This window comes from Sitophilus oryzae, unplaced genomic scaffold (assembly GCF_002938485.1).
Source record: "Sitophilus oryzae breed Bouriz unplaced genomic scaffold, Soryzae_2.0 scaffold_481_pilon_pilon, whole genome shotgun sequence".
NCBI lineage: Eukaryota > Metazoa > Arthropoda > Insecta > Coleoptera > Curculionidae > Sitophilus > Sitophilus oryzae.
Genome location: NW_022147064.1, coordinates 5,697 through 20,656, shown reverse-complemented (window position 1 = coordinate 20,656; position 14,960 = coordinate 5,697). Strand labels below are relative to the sequence as shown.

The window sequence follows — 14,960 nt, the reverse complement described above, 5'->3', positions numbered from 1 at the left end:
TACTCATAAGGAACGTTGTACCATTACCTAGATTTTATCCATAAAATACAGCCGGTACCACCGGCTTATCTACGTACTTTCTAATAAATCGTTGTATAATAGCGATAGGTAATAATGGCACTGAGTACTTGCTTGCCCAATACCAATCCATTGTGAAGGAATTAAATGCGTGATCGATTTTACTAATTAAAAAATAATTTAAAACAATTGGCGAACATTTTTGCTCGAAATGGTAACATGCCCTTGAATAACGGCATTCCGATGATCGGTTTTAGATGCAGGAAACTCTGAAATGCACTTTATAACATGACAATAGATAGCTTTTAAAATTAATCAAAATATTTTATAGTACTGAGGGCCAGTTTTATAGGTAATTTTCAGGTAGTAGTTAATCTTAAGATTTCCAAGCCTAAAAATTGCAAAGCCAGTAAACTGCAATCTATAGTTTAAACCTTAGTCTATGGTTTAAACTCCAACTGGTGGATATATACAGGGTGAGTTTCCTACGATGTTCTCTATAGGTATCTCGGAAACTACTGGAGATAGAGAGTCGGTTAAATGGGGATAGAATTGCAGTTTTGGTTTGGTTTGGTTTGGTTTGGCTTCATGGCTTAAAAAAATGGAGGACACAAACTCATTAGGGATGTGATTTTCTACAACTTTTATCTGAAAACTTTTTGTCTAAAATAGATTATAATGGAATTAAGAACAATTTTTAAAATAGCCGAAATCTGTTTTCTTCGAAATATCTAGTAAGCCATGAACTTTTTCAAAAATCTGAAAAGCGCATATTAAAATTTATGAGCCCACAAAACTGCAATTCTTTCCCCATTTAACCGACTCTCTATCTCTAGTAGTTTCCGAGATACCCATAGAGAACATCGCAGAAAACTCACCCTGTATTTGTTTAGTCTGAAAGTGTTTTTTTTTATTTTTATGTACCTATTATGTCTTTTTATTATTAGTTAATTTGTCTCATTCATTTAATTTTGATTTATTGATAAGTGTTTTTTTTTGACACCCTGTATAGTCGTATGTTCAGTCTTCGTTGTTAGGCAGTGGGCCCTTTTCAATTACTTGGTGTGTTGTGTTTTCTGGAGTTGGAACCCTAAATTTAGGGGGAATATCTGCGGGATCAATACGACCCGTGAACAAGGAGAAACATCATAACCTTGGCCAACGCGAGGGGACAAGATCCCCGACTGTTAAGGCCTTTTTGGTAATAATTGGACGTAGGTTGTTGTGTGGGCTATTCCTTAACTATAAAAACTGATTTATTAGTGTCAAAATAGTAGTTCTCATAATTTTTCGGAAGTTCAAAGACTACGACTACATTAACATAAATAAATATTTAGTATCAAATAGCGAAGCTCTATTATTAGAAGAATCATTTAAATTTATTATTTACCTATCATATAACCAGTTAACGGCTCTGTTATAATATTTTTTTAATACTGAATAATCGAAATAAAAAAGTGGACAATTATGTAATATTGCTTTGTATTAATAAAATATTAGATTTTGTTTTGATAATAATAATTGGTTAAATAGGTACAGTAGAGTAGAACCATTTATTAAAAAAAGCATAGGCAGACAGGTCGAGATACAACATACAAACTATTAATTTATAAAAAGATCTGAAAAGGTAAATAAATGTCCAGGAAATTCACAATAAATTACTACTACTCTTGATAATATGCAATTAGTGAAATTACTAAGCTCTTCGTTGTACAAAACAGCATTAAATGTAATTAAGCAAAAGCATTATACCTTTTTGTACATAAATCTTCTTTCACACGTTATATTATCGGGCACAATGTTTTAATATTGTAGCAGGCTGTTAATCATTGTTATAACATACACACATTAACAGAATAACGAATAAAAAAGAATTTAACAGGTGTTAGATTTTGAGATAAACCCAATTATCACTTTTTTATACAAAAATTTCATAATTAAAAAATATACCTTAGAATTAAAACGTTTTATAATCAAGATTCAAGTGTACTTTCAGGAAGACTTTGACAGATAAAAATATTCAAATGTGATTTCCTACAAGAATTTTGTTTATCTGTCATAATACAAAGCACTCTTATAACTTGTGATCCTAATCTTTTACCACCTTGTTTATTATTGTTAAAACAATAATATATCTAAATTGATGTAGAACATTAAAATATTTCCATATGAAAGATTTGAGTCTATATGATAAAAAAATGCTGCAAACTGTTTTGGGCTTTTGGTTTGGTTTGGTTGATAAAATTATGTCTTCCAAAAGAAATTATGCAGGTACTTATATGGTATTGTCGGTGGTATTCTTTAAGAGGTCTAAATTTTGAATAAAAATGTGTAAATGATGATTTATCACAGATTTTATAAATAATATAATTAAAAAGAAGCATGAGTATAAATAAGAACTAGGAACTTCAAATAAATATAGGTAGATACTCAATCCAGTGATGTTAGCAACATTACTAAGTACCTAACTATTTTAATGTATTAATAATTAATGGGTATCTACTTCAGTAAAAGGCCAGTTGTGTACAACCAACACACTATTTTGGTCTATTTTATAAGCAATATGTTGGAAATTTTAAACAAATGTGTTCATTGTTTTGATTCTGTATATTTAACCTAATTAATATATTAAATTTTGAATTATCACTTAAATAAATATGCATGTGCTTACTTAAATACAAAAGTCGGTTCGAATATTCAAATAAAACTGAAGTTAACCGATTGAAAGAATCAAATGACCACCTCTGTTGACAATACATTTTTCTCATAAATATTTTGAGCTGAACAGCTATTTTTATTAGATCATATCTAGCATTTTATCCCTGCTATATCCATTAAAACATCTGTTTTATTATATCATAATAATGTAACTGTATCTATTGCAGACCGTAGATGTATACAAACAAATATCTTAATGAATCATACCTGCAATAACTGTATCGCTCAAATTATATTTATCCTTCGCCTTGGGAAAGTCCTTAAGTTTCCTGTTGCTCAATTTTAGCTCGCCACTTTGGTTTGCCTCTTCCAATATTCTCTCCAGCGATCTGGTCAAATGGTTTTGAATGTGTCCGTTTATGTGCGGAACTAACACTGCCATCGTGCATTTCACAGACACAGCGCGCTACTTCGTTGCCCTCGAACTTTTAAACAATGCATTCGATTTTTTTATAAACAAAACGCGAAAATTATCACCGACTGTGTTGCATTGAAACGAACCGATCTAGAGATATCACACCGCAGCGAACCGCCTGCTCTCCGTGCAAGTTGAAAATGACAAAAATAACTTGACAAATGACAATGCGCGTTATGTCTGATTTGACATAAGGCGCAAGAATATTAATGAATAACTGGTTGCCTATAAAAATTCATATACAGCCAAATACGTTTAAATTTAAACATATTTGTATACAGTAGAGATATACAGGCAAATACGTTTAAATAATCTTTATTTTAAACGTATTTGTATACAGGATAAATTTTTATTAATTTTCTCCTGCAGTCCTGGGACTCTGTTTTGCCCTCAAACCAGGGAAAAAAAGGTTTCAAGAACCGCAAACCAATTATATCTATACACCATATGATAAAAAAAACGCCAATAAGGTAAAATCAATCAGAATAAATGATCTAAAATGTAAAATGTTTAGGAGGGGGTACTTTTTTTCTGCTCCACAGGGTGTTTTGGATTTTAAAAAATCGATTTTATCGTCAGTACTTACAGTAGATATTTACGTACATCACTGCTTGCTTTCCATTTTTTTTCTTGATTGTTATTCATGATACAATAATTGTTGTAAATAATTGTCAATATGTTTCTAACAAAATTAATCTTTTAGTTTTTCAGACAATTTTTTGCAATACTTATTTTTTAACAGGCAATTTGTTTTAACAAGGTTTTAACTAATACATTTTTCTTATGTTACAAAAAAATGATATAATGAATTTTGCCCTATTGTTGACTCACCCTATATATTATGTTGCCTTGCATAATATTACAAAAAATAATTTTCTATTTTTATTTCATAAATTATATACAAAAATGACATATTTATATTACATTGCCAATAAAAAAGTACAATTTTTTTCAGTTATTTTGTTATTTACTGTTTAATAACAAAATAACTGTAAATAATTTAAGAACCAATCTTTAACACATCATACATTCCTCTTTGAACTTAAATATCATACAAATTATATACTATTTATGTTTAATATTAATTTCTTTTTCTTTTCTGATCTTTTCTCTTGTATCGACCTGTGGCTTTTTTGGTAATTGAGTATCAGTTGTTCTTGAACTTCTGGTAAACATGGTGTGTATCTACTATATTCCATTGTATATTCTCCCTTGCCCTGTGTACTCGACCTTAACTCTCCAACGTATCCAAACATTTCGTTTAAGGGAACTTCCGCGTGGAGTGTAAACCAGCCTTCAGTTCCTTCTACACCAGTAATTATACCGTGCCTTTTATTTAGTTGGGTCATCACCGCACCTTGGAACTCATCGGGGGCATTTATTTCCACAGTCATAATTGGTTCCAAAATTTGCCAGCTGCCTTTTTCAAACACTAAAAAAATTCATCGTTAAAACAAATAAAGTACTACAATACTGGGTGATACAAAGTTATTGAACATTTGAGTCCTTTTTATAGAGTGACTCAGCGTGTCAGTGTGTATACTGAGATATTTTTTTACTTACTTTTACACTTTACAATTTACAATGTTGGTTTATCGATTTGAAATTTATTTAATAAATGTGACATATATCTCTTACCTTCTTTAAGAGCTCCCTGAGCAGCTAAAAAGAACGCCAATTCGCTGGAATCCACAATATGATGATCACCATCAAGGAGTCTGAACTTTACACCGGCCAATTTCTGTCCTGCCAACAAACCTTTTTCCGCCATCGTCAAAAATCCTCTTTGTACTCCAGGAACGAACTGCCTAGGTACGTTAGTACCAACTGTTTCATCAACAAATTCTAACACAGTGTTCTTATGCGCGGGTAATGGTTCCAATACACCTATAACTCTGGCATACTGTCCTTGTCCACCTGTCTGCTTCCTATGCAGATAATCAAATTCACATGATGATACAAGGGTTTCCCTGAATGCCACTTTGGGCTTTCCCAAGAGTACTGGACAATTGTATTCCCTTTCCATTCTTTGAGCATAGATTTCCAAATGTAATTCACCCATTCCAGACACAAGAGTTTCTTTATTGTCACTATCGAAATAAAAGTGGAACGTGGGGTCTTCCTTAGTGAAACGAGCTATGGCTTTTGAAAAATTGTCTCTGTCCTTACTATTTACAGGGCTAATAGCCATTGAAACGACAGGTTCAGGCACAAATATTGACTCTAATGATAAGTGATGTTTCAGATCTGTTACAAATGTGTCTCCACTGGCACAATCCACTCCAAACAAGGCAAAAATATCGCCAGCATAAACCTCAGTAACATCCTCCATTTGATTTGAATGCATTCTGACTAACCTAGCAATTCTAATTTTTCTTTGGGTACGAGCATTAAAGATTGTGTCTCCTTTTGATAACTGGCCTTGATAGCATCTCATATATGTTAACTGGCCAAATCTTCCAGCTTCTAATTTGAAAGCTAAAGCCACAAATGGTTTATCATTAGAACGTGCCGGATCCAATAAAACTTTTTCTGGTTCTGAGTCTTCTGCAGTTTCCTTAATAGCATAGTTCTCTACTTCTCCAGGGTTTGGTAAATAATCGAGAATGGCATCTAAAAGTGGCTGTACACCCTTGTTTTTCAATGCTGTGCCTGTCATAACTGGGGTAAAAGTTCTCTTTAAGCATGTCCTTCTTATAGCACCTTTAATATCTGATTCAGTTATTTCTTTTTCCTCTAAATACAATTCACCCAAAACGTCATCAACATTTGAGAGGTGCTCTATGAGCTCATGGCGTCTCTCTTTAACTTCTGTTTTCATATCAGCAGGAATGTCCTCATACCGCAGTTGGTCTCCATAATCTCCATCAAAATAAATCGCTTTTTGAGTTACAATATCTATTATACCTTTACAGTCACTTTCCAAACCAATAGGCAACTGAATAAATGCAGCATTGTGGCGAAGTTTTGACCTACAAAAAAACTTTCAAGTATTTTTTATTGTATTTCTTTGACCTACCTCATTTGAGACAATACTCTATTTGGATTTGCTCCCATTCTGTCTAATTTATTAATGAAAGCTATACAAGGAACATTGTATCTCTTCATTTGCCTATTTACCGTCAATGACTGACTCTGTACTCCGCCAACCGCACATAAAACTAAGACAGCACCATCTAATACCCTAAGAGCTCTTTCTACTTCAACAGTAAAATCTACACATGACCCGATTATCAATTATATTAATATTGTGATCCTTCCAAAGAGTGTATGTAGCGGCAGACTGAATAGTTATTCCCCTTTGCCTTTCAAGTTCCATAGAGTCCATCGTTGCCCCAACATTGTCTTTACCTCTAACTTCATGCATAGAATCTATGCGACCAGTATAGAATAAAATTCTTTCAGTTAATGTAGTTTTTCCAGAATCTATGTGAGCGGATATTCCAATATTTCTTATTTTTGTGATATCTTTGTGGTCTGCAAACTTTGCATTGCTTGACATAGACCTTACTGGACACTAAAATTTTTACATATACAAAATAAAAGTGAGAGTTTAAAAATATATAATACTTACTATTATAATACTGTTTGTGTGCAATGACTGTCTAGAGACGGTTTTTAAAGCTCTTAGAATATTAAAAACAGTCATATTTAAGGAAGAGTAATGCTGGATTCAGAGTTCCGTAGCCGTAAGACGTAAGCCGTATCGTTAGCCGTAAGACTTAAGACGCAGGGAAAGCAATTCATAGTTGTCGTAAGACGTAACGATAACTTCATCGTAAGCGTGCGCATTACCGTTTTTAATAGGTTATGTTGTTGTTTGGGTTGTGAATGTTGTGAATAAAACTATAATACTCCTTATTTATTTTTGTGTATTAATTTAATTGGTAAATGGACACGGACAATTATATTTTCGTTGCCGAAGTGAAATATCTGTGAAATATATTATAAAAGTTGTAGAGATGGCTACCGAGTACCACCGAACCTAGCCGACAACACCCGATTCGATAAGACGTAACGTAAGAATTTAAAATTGGTTCATTTCTTACGTCTTACGGCATACGGCTTACGGCATACGGAGATCTATGAACGCAATCATATGATTGTGAAGGTCGATATCCCTTACGTCTTAACGATACGGCTTACGTCTTACGGCTACGGAACTCTGAATCCAGCATAAAGAGTAAAGATTTTGTCGTAAAATCTAAGGTTATGTAAGGCATAAAAGTAGGGTTACTTCCAAATGACACAAAATTCGTCTTTTAGAATAGTTTGGTTTTTCCTCTGGTAGTTCAAAATTAAGCCAATTGGACTATGAAATGTCATTATTTTATGATTTATATATGATGCAAGGCTGATAATAGCGGTCCTAGCAGCTTAGGCCCATAAAATATATAAAAAAGAAGAAGTGAGTTGTCAAAATTTCTGTCATTTTTGGCTAGTAGTGTTTTGTTTTGGTGGTTTGAAAATTATATTTATAAATGCTTATAAAAATAGCTATGAAGTCAACATAAAGTTTATGCATTAATTTAAAGAACACAAATGTGAGCTTATATTTATTCATGATAAACTTGCAGGATATAGTTAAAGGGCGTGATTCGATATTAAGATGCGCGGTCATTTACCTTAAAGGCTGTAAACATTGATCTGTTTAAACGCCTATAAATCTATGAAAATGAAAAAATCTAGTGATGATTAATTTATTCCTTATATTATAAGAGTTCGAAAATATCTATAAAACATCAAAGATGCAGAAGAAGGAAGAGAGTTTTGAACAGAAAAAGTTAGATCTGGAGGTAATGTATTATTTATAGATATCCTGTATTAAAATTATTCTAAAGTTTTTTTTTTTTTTTAAATTAAATTTACATAACTATTACGCTTGCAGAATTAATTAAAGTGTTTTAAGAATGACACTAATAAATTAATTAAAATATGAGTTGACACAGTTTTGCATTACAACTAAATTTAACCCTTTAAAATTACAGTTTTCTAGCTTCTATTATTTTAACTGAGTTAATTTTATTGTTAAAATAAAATAGGGTATGGCTACAAAGGATGGAATCAAGAATTGCCAGTATTGCTCCAGTGGGTCATACAGCTGATGTTTTAGAGTTACAGATAAGGGAACAAAAAGGTTTACATGCCGAATTGCATCAATTTAAAGCACAAATAGAGTCATTTCAACAAATTACTCAAAGACTGATTACTGCACATCAACATGAAGATATAAGTCGCTACAAAAAGGTTGTGTAATTAATATTTCCATAGATAAAATAATATCTATTTTGGCATAATTTTGTAGGCAGCTGAATATATCAATCAACATTACTTACGCTTAGATGCTTGTATTGTTAATCGCGGAAAACTATTACATTCAGCTTTAAGCTCGCTACAAAACTTTGATAGATCATTAGATAAATTCTTAGCGTGGCTTAGTGAAGTTGAATCTGTTGTGGAAACCTTGGAGGGGGATACAGAATCAAGAAGAGCAGCCCATCAGCTTAAAGAAATTCAAGCTGATATTGAACGACAAGCACCAACTCATGCTGCTTTAAGATCATCGAATTTAGCTCTTTTAGGTACTTTATCTCCTGAAGATGCTCTTATGGTACAATTGCGTGGAGATGAGATGGAGAGAAGATGGCAGGTATTAAAAAACAACTAACTATAAAGGTAATGTAAAAGTGTTATGGTAATTAATTCAATATCTAGGCTCTGAAGACTCATACAGCTGACCTAAGGAACCGTTTGGAGCACAATGCTGATTATTGGAACACAGTATTATTATCACTAAGAGAACTCACAGAATGGGTTATCAGAAAAGATACTGAACTTGGTTTAGCTGCTAGACAAGATGATCACAGGGCTTTTAGGCAAGGAAATTATTCTTTTTCTGTTGGTTTAATATCTTAATTTTTTTATAAATTGTAGACAACAACTTGAGGACAAGAGGCCTTTGGTTGAGGCCAGTTTAAGAAGTGCAAGACAGTTTGTTGCAGGTGATCCATCAGGAGAGTTAGCTAGAAACTTGAGGAGAGAACTTGTTAAGCTTTCCGATAAATGGAATGCTCTCATTGACAAATCTGATAAATTAGCAGCTAAATTTGAACAAAACTCTATTGTAAAATACATTTTCTATTACTTAATTACAAGTTTGCAAATTTATTTCTAACAGAAACTCAAGCAGCTGACCCTCAATCTGGAAGAAGCTTGTTCAGCAGTCTCACGTTTGGAAAGAGCTACATTAACTTGGAGTGGTCCAAGAAGTGCAGCAGAGGCTAGAGAATTACTGAGCAATTTGAGAATTTTGGAGCAACAGTTGCCCCCTCTTCAAAGGTCTTTGGAGGAGGCTAGAATTCAGGCCACAAGTTTAAGTAATGCTTTGCCCAATAATTTAGCTAGCCAATTGGAGGACTGTGCTGCCAGGTGTAGAGCATTACAAGCTGCAATAAGGGAAAGGAGAGAAGTTTTAACTAGCAGTTCTCAAGGTAATTATTTTTATTTTTTGTGTCATTAAATTTACTCTTCAGAAAACTGACAGATTTAATATTCTTGAGGACAGCTGTATTTATGACAAGAAGATACTGTATATTCTTAATTAAAAATTAAAAATTTTTTAAATAAAATTCTACCCTAAAAATTCTATTTAGATCTCAAGGTTTAACATTTGTAAACATTTTGAAATATTATGTTCATACTATTGTGGCCTTAGCTCCTTATTTTCTCTACACTTTTTTTTTAAACCCTGTATATTGAACTGAAAATCTTGATGGTACATTATTGTAGGAGAAATATCACCTGGACCTTCCAGTGTCCAACCACCATGGGAACGCGCTACAACACCCAACAAAGTACCATACTACATAAACCACAGCACTGAAACTACACACTGGGATCATCCGCAAATGTTGGAGTTGGCGATATGTTTGTTACAATTAAACGAAGTCAGATATTCTGCGTACAGGACAGCTTTAAAATTACGGACAATACAAAAGAAGCTGTGTCTGGACATAGTCAATATTAGTACAGTGTCTGAAGCTTTTGATTTGCATGGATTGAGGGCACAAAATGACAAAATTTTAGGTTAGTTTTTCTAGAAGGAAAAAATCTTTAATTCGTAAATTATAGTTTTTAATATATTTTTTCAGATGTGGCAGATATGATACTAGTTCTCAGAGCAATTTATGGAAATATTGCATCACAAGAACAAGCTATTATAGATGTTCCACTATGTGTAGATTTAGCTTTAAACTGGCTGCTAAATGTTTATGATAGTCAGCGCACAGGGCAACTTAGAGTACTTAGTTTTAAGGTACATGATAAACAATCTTTTTACTCGAAAAAATATTAATTTGAAAGTTATTTATACAGGTTGGGTTAACATTGCTGTCAAGAGGTCACTTGGAAGACAAATACAGATATTTATTTAGGCTGATTGCTGATCCCCAGCAAAAAGCTGATCAAAGGAAGCTGGGACTGCTTCTACATGATATTTTGCAGGTACCCAGACAGCTTGGAGAGGTCGCTGCTTTTGGTGGGTCTAATATTGAACCCAGCGTCAGAAGTTGTTTAGGTAAGTACTTTAACTGTAATGTAATTTTTTTACTATATATGTTTCTTTACTTCACTGCTTGCCATAACTGGAAATTTAAGAGAAAAGTTGACATTTGTTTATATTTAAAAAGCATAGTATCTCAATCAATGACTAAAGAATCCAAGAACAAATAAACACACGAGAGCAAATTGTGCCGATGTCACCAAACAGTGCCGTGGCACATATTTTTTCTTAACCTAGCTGTTTGAAGCAATGTTATATTTTTGATGTTTGACTACGCCTATGGTGTATCATCCTAATTAATTACGAAAAAACGTATTAAAATGTTAACAAATTACAAACTAGTATCGACGTATAGCACATATCAAGTACATATAGATGTTAATTGAAATTGAAAAATAATTATCCGAATTCAATAAGAAAACGCTAAAAGTTGGAGTGGACTGTTTACTTACCTATGAAACGTAACTCTAATGTCTTATCGTTGCTGCTTTTACATTTGAAAGCTGAACAACTAATCACCTTTGTAATAAAGTTTATACAAACTTTACTACACACAAACTATTAAAAATCCCTAAAATTGTCGCTGGTGACAAAATGATGACTCATTGTTTGCCACCAAAAGAAAGGTCTGTAAGGTCACAAATTCTGCTGTAGCCCGTATAGGGGCGTTACATGTCCTTATATTCTTTAGTCATTGATACGCGTCTTCTCTACACAAATAGCAACATGGGGTTATGTTATTAGCGCAAAGACGTTTATTATGAAAATTCGCTCGAGTACTCGATTATCGAAATAACCGACATCGTTCGATTATGAATGAGCGATGCAAGTGACGAGCTACGAGCGACAAACGCAAGCGATGCTAGAATGAAATAAATTGATATCCAATTTTAATGTGACATACTCTATAAAAAGCCTAGCAAATTTTTTACATACATTGCAGATAGCAAAGTTATACGACGTTATCCGTTGCGTATCTGAGAGACAAATTTTACGACCTACATCGACAATGCTTTGGAATAAACTAAATCAAGCGATCAAGCGAATCGCTCGTCGCTTGCTACTTGCCATTCATCACCGAAAGAATATATGCTCTGCGCACGCAACTTACTGCTTGGCGTTAACGAGTACTCACAACAAGCGACGGGTGAAAAACTGTATTTTGAAATACGAGCGATATTTCGCTCGACTATTGAAATCGCTTGAAAGTCGAGTGCTCGATTATTGAAATTAATCGGTTTTTCCCATCACTAGAATTAACCAACCATAACTTTTTCGTTCTGATAGATATCAACGAATTTAAAATAACCTTTTGATGCTTACCGAATCTCATATCTTGTAATTACTGATATATTATCATAAACGATTTAAGCAAAATAATTAATTCCCAACAGGAGAGAGGGAAGACTTAGAAGCAGCACATTTCTTAGCCTGGTTAAAACAAGAGCCACAATCCTTGGTCTGGCTTCCGGTTCTACACCGAATCGCAGCAGCGGAAAGTGCACGTCACCAAGCGAAATGCAACTCCTGCAAGCAGTATCCCATCACCGGTCTGCGATACCGCTGCTTGAAGTGCTTCAATTTCGACATGTGTCAGACCTGCTTCTTTTCCGGAAAGTTGACCAAGGGACACAAGTTGACCCATCCGATGCACGAGTATTGCGCCGCAACGACTTCTATAGAGGATATGAGAGATTTTACGAAAGCTCTGAAGAACAAGTTTAAGAGTAAAAGGTACTTTATGAAGCACCCTCGTATGGGATATCTTCCTGTTAGGTCGGTATTGGAAGGGGATGAGTTGGAGAGTCCCGTGGCTTCACCTCAGCATAATGATATGCATTCAAGGTAACTTGGTAAAGTTTATAGATTGCATGTAGGTAATACAGTTTGTTACGTTTCAGAATGAACAATCGCCATATTCTTGTATTGTTAAACAAGAATTTTAAATGTCTTTAAAGCACTTTTAATAATTATTTTTGAAACTATTTAAAACTTTTTAAAACTAAAATAAAAAACTTTTGGGAAATGAATACTTTTAGGATTTCGCCACTAGAAGAAAATCTACAAAATGAAAAATAAAACAAATTTAGCTAATCAACAAAAAAAATGCTTAAAATTTCAGGAGGTATATACCGGGTATATACCAAAAGTGGCTCACCCCTATAAAAAAACGAGACTTGGTATGTTAGTATATGACATAAATTGGAATTAATTGACGTATTCAATTGTTTTTGGTCACTTCCTGTTTCACCAAAAATGACTACAACTTTTGATTTTTAAGTGAGACTCTCGGAATTTTTTTTCTGTATTCGATATAGAAAATGACACTCTGAATAGAATGACATATCATATGTCAACTTTTGACATTTTCGCATATGGTTTATTTGAAATTGTAACATGCGGTTCATAACGACAATTTGACTCGAAATACCAAGTGTGTGGTATCAAATTATTCGTAAAATTTTTTTTTTCAAATATGCTAATGACCTACACTTGTTCCATTTCAAAAAATTAAGATATGATTAAAAATACGATTTGGGCATCGTTTAGCCGGCCAGAACAAGACACGAAAAGCATTAGATGATCAAATCTATTCTTCTTGATTAAAAATTAGTGTTTTTAATACATCCATGGCGCTCTAGATTGAAATACGATTTTTTTTAAAGCTAAAATGTCAAAAATTGACATATGGTATGTCATTCAGAGTGTCATTTTCTATCGAATAAAGTAGAAATATACCGAGGGTGCCATTTAAAGATTAAAAGTTGTAGTAATTTCCGGTGAAACAGGAAGTGACCAAAAACAATTGATTACGTCAATCAATCCTAATTTATGTCATATATTAACATACCAAATCTCGTTTTTTTTTATCTGAAAAAATAGAAAAGTTATTAGGGTGGACCACTTTTGAGACGCCACCTGGTATAGTCAATCTTTTTAAATGTTTTTAACATAGTACAAAACAAAAATAAAAAGTTTTTAACAAGTTTTAAACATTACTAAATAATATTTTTTAGATAACTGTACTGAAAGGTTACTTTTAAATTCAGCATATAATAATTCAAACATGACCAACTTTATTAATTTGTTTCACGTTGAATACTGAAAAAATGTCCTTGCTTTAAATTATTTTAATTTTGTGTGATTGAGTAGGACATTAAACTGTCATAATACTATATTACAGGTTGGAAATATACGCTTCACGATTGGCGGAAGTGGAACTGAGGGCCGCATCTCCAGATGACGAACACAGACTTATTGCGGACTACTGTCACTCGCTAGAGGGCGCACCTGCTAGTCCTGGGCAATTAATGCTGGTCATCGACGAAGAACAACGAGCTGAACTTCAGGAAATGATCAGAGAACTGGAGGTGGAGAATCAGGCTCTGAGATCAGAATACGAACAACTTCAGGTATTCAGAATTAATTTTGTATGCCTGTGTATGGCAGATTTATTTGGAATTTTAGAAAAAGTTTTTTTTTAATTTAGTTTTCTTATTCTCAAAATTTAAAATTTGGGATATTCTACAAAATCTTTTTTCAACCTCTTTTCTTTGTGTTAATTATAAGTTCTTAAATATAGACATTAAGTTCTTAGGTATAGACATTTTTTTATAAGTTCTTGTTTATTTTCGTTTATTCGAAAAACGTATATTAACGGTATGTATCTTCAATATTTCAGAGAGGTGCCAATCCTCATCCTCCTCAACAGCCTCATCACGATGTTTTGGCTGAAGCCAGGCTTTTAAGACAACACAAAGGCCGTCTAGAAGCCCGTATGCAAATTCTAGAAGACCACAACAGACAGCTTGAGGCCCAGTTGCAAAGATTGAGACAGCTACTCGACGAAACACCTACAGCAACTCTCCAAACCAGAAGCGTCACTGCCTCCCAACTAAACCAGGACATACCAGGTAGGGTAAACCAGCCACCACCACCAGCAGACCTACGCTAAATTTTATGAAATTATAGATAAAAAATTTGAAAAAGATGATATTTATACTTGAAAATAATTTATGAAATGAAGACGAACCTTACATGTGAGTAAAATGTTTTCTCTGGACGAAATCTCTGTATAAAAATAAAAATAGTTAGGAGCTTTTAGGCTAAGCTAACATTGGAAGACCTAAGATAGCTTGTAGATATTGCTGATGTAACTACGAAAAAAAGGAAATAAACGAAATTTCATATCAGTGTGAAGTTAAGGCTATTATCATCTTGATAAATTAATGAATGTTTTTAAAATAT

At 33.3% G+C, this 14,960-nt stretch overlaps 3 protein-coding genes across 3 annotated transcripts in view; 1 reads left to right on the top strand and 2 right to left on the bottom strand.

Annotated features, from left to right (window-relative positions):
- LOC115886282 (leucine-rich repeat and calponin homology domain-containing protein 1-like) overlaps positions 1–3,273 on the bottom strand; it is a 43,144-nt gene extending 39,871 nt beyond the window's left edge. The window contains 1 exon segment of the mRNA XM_030905372.1: positions 2,944–3,273. Coding sequence (XP_030761232.1) covers positions 2,944–3,118 — 175 coding nt within the window. The 5' untranslated portion in view covers positions 3,119–3,273.
- A 936-nt stretch (positions 3,274–4,209) lies between these two features.
- LOC115886279 (elongation factor G, mitochondrial-like) lies at positions 4,210–7,365 on the bottom strand. Its single transcript, XM_030905370.1, is given in 6 exon segments — positions 4,210–4,583; positions 4,790–6,123; positions 6,171–6,379; positions 6,381–6,668; positions 6,726–6,816; positions 7,332–7,365. Coding segments are annotated over 5 exon segments (2,280 nt in total). The 5' UTR covers positions 6,801–6,816; positions 7,332–7,365.
- A 228-nt stretch (positions 7,366–7,593) lies between these two features.
- LOC115886284 (dystrophin-like) lies at positions 7,594–14,881 on the top strand. The gene is made up of 12 exons (XM_030905374.1): positions 7,594–7,947; positions 8,195–8,398; positions 8,457–8,801; positions 8,867–9,027; positions 9,086–9,275; positions 9,330–9,642; positions 9,941–10,237; positions 10,303–10,466; positions 10,526–10,727; positions 12,107–12,557; positions 13,897–14,125; positions 14,395–14,881. The coding sequence occupies exons 1-12, from the start codon at positions 7,900–7,902 to the stop codon at positions 14,665–14,667; spliced, it is 2,877 nt and encodes a 958-aa protein (XP_030761234.1). The 5' UTR covers positions 7,594–7,899; the 3' UTR covers positions 14,668–14,881.
- The last annotated feature ends 79 nt before the right edge of the window (positions 14,882–14,960 follow it).

What these genes read in the sequence shown, in the direction of transcription:
- LOC115886284 (XM_030905374.1), top strand. Translation starts at nt 7,900, where the DNA reads ATGCAGAAGAAGGAAGAGAGTTTTGAACAGAAAAAGTTAGATCTGGAG. An exon ending in AATTTGAACAAAACTCTATT is followed by an intron (nt 9,276 to 9,329) that starts GTAAAATACATT and finishes TATTTCTAACAG; the next exon opens with AAACTCAAGCAGCTGACCCT. An exon ending in TTTAACTAGCAGTTCTCAAG is followed by an intron (nt 9,643 to 9,940) that starts GTAATTATTTTT and finishes ACATTATTGTAG; the next exon opens with GAGAAATATCACCTGGACCT.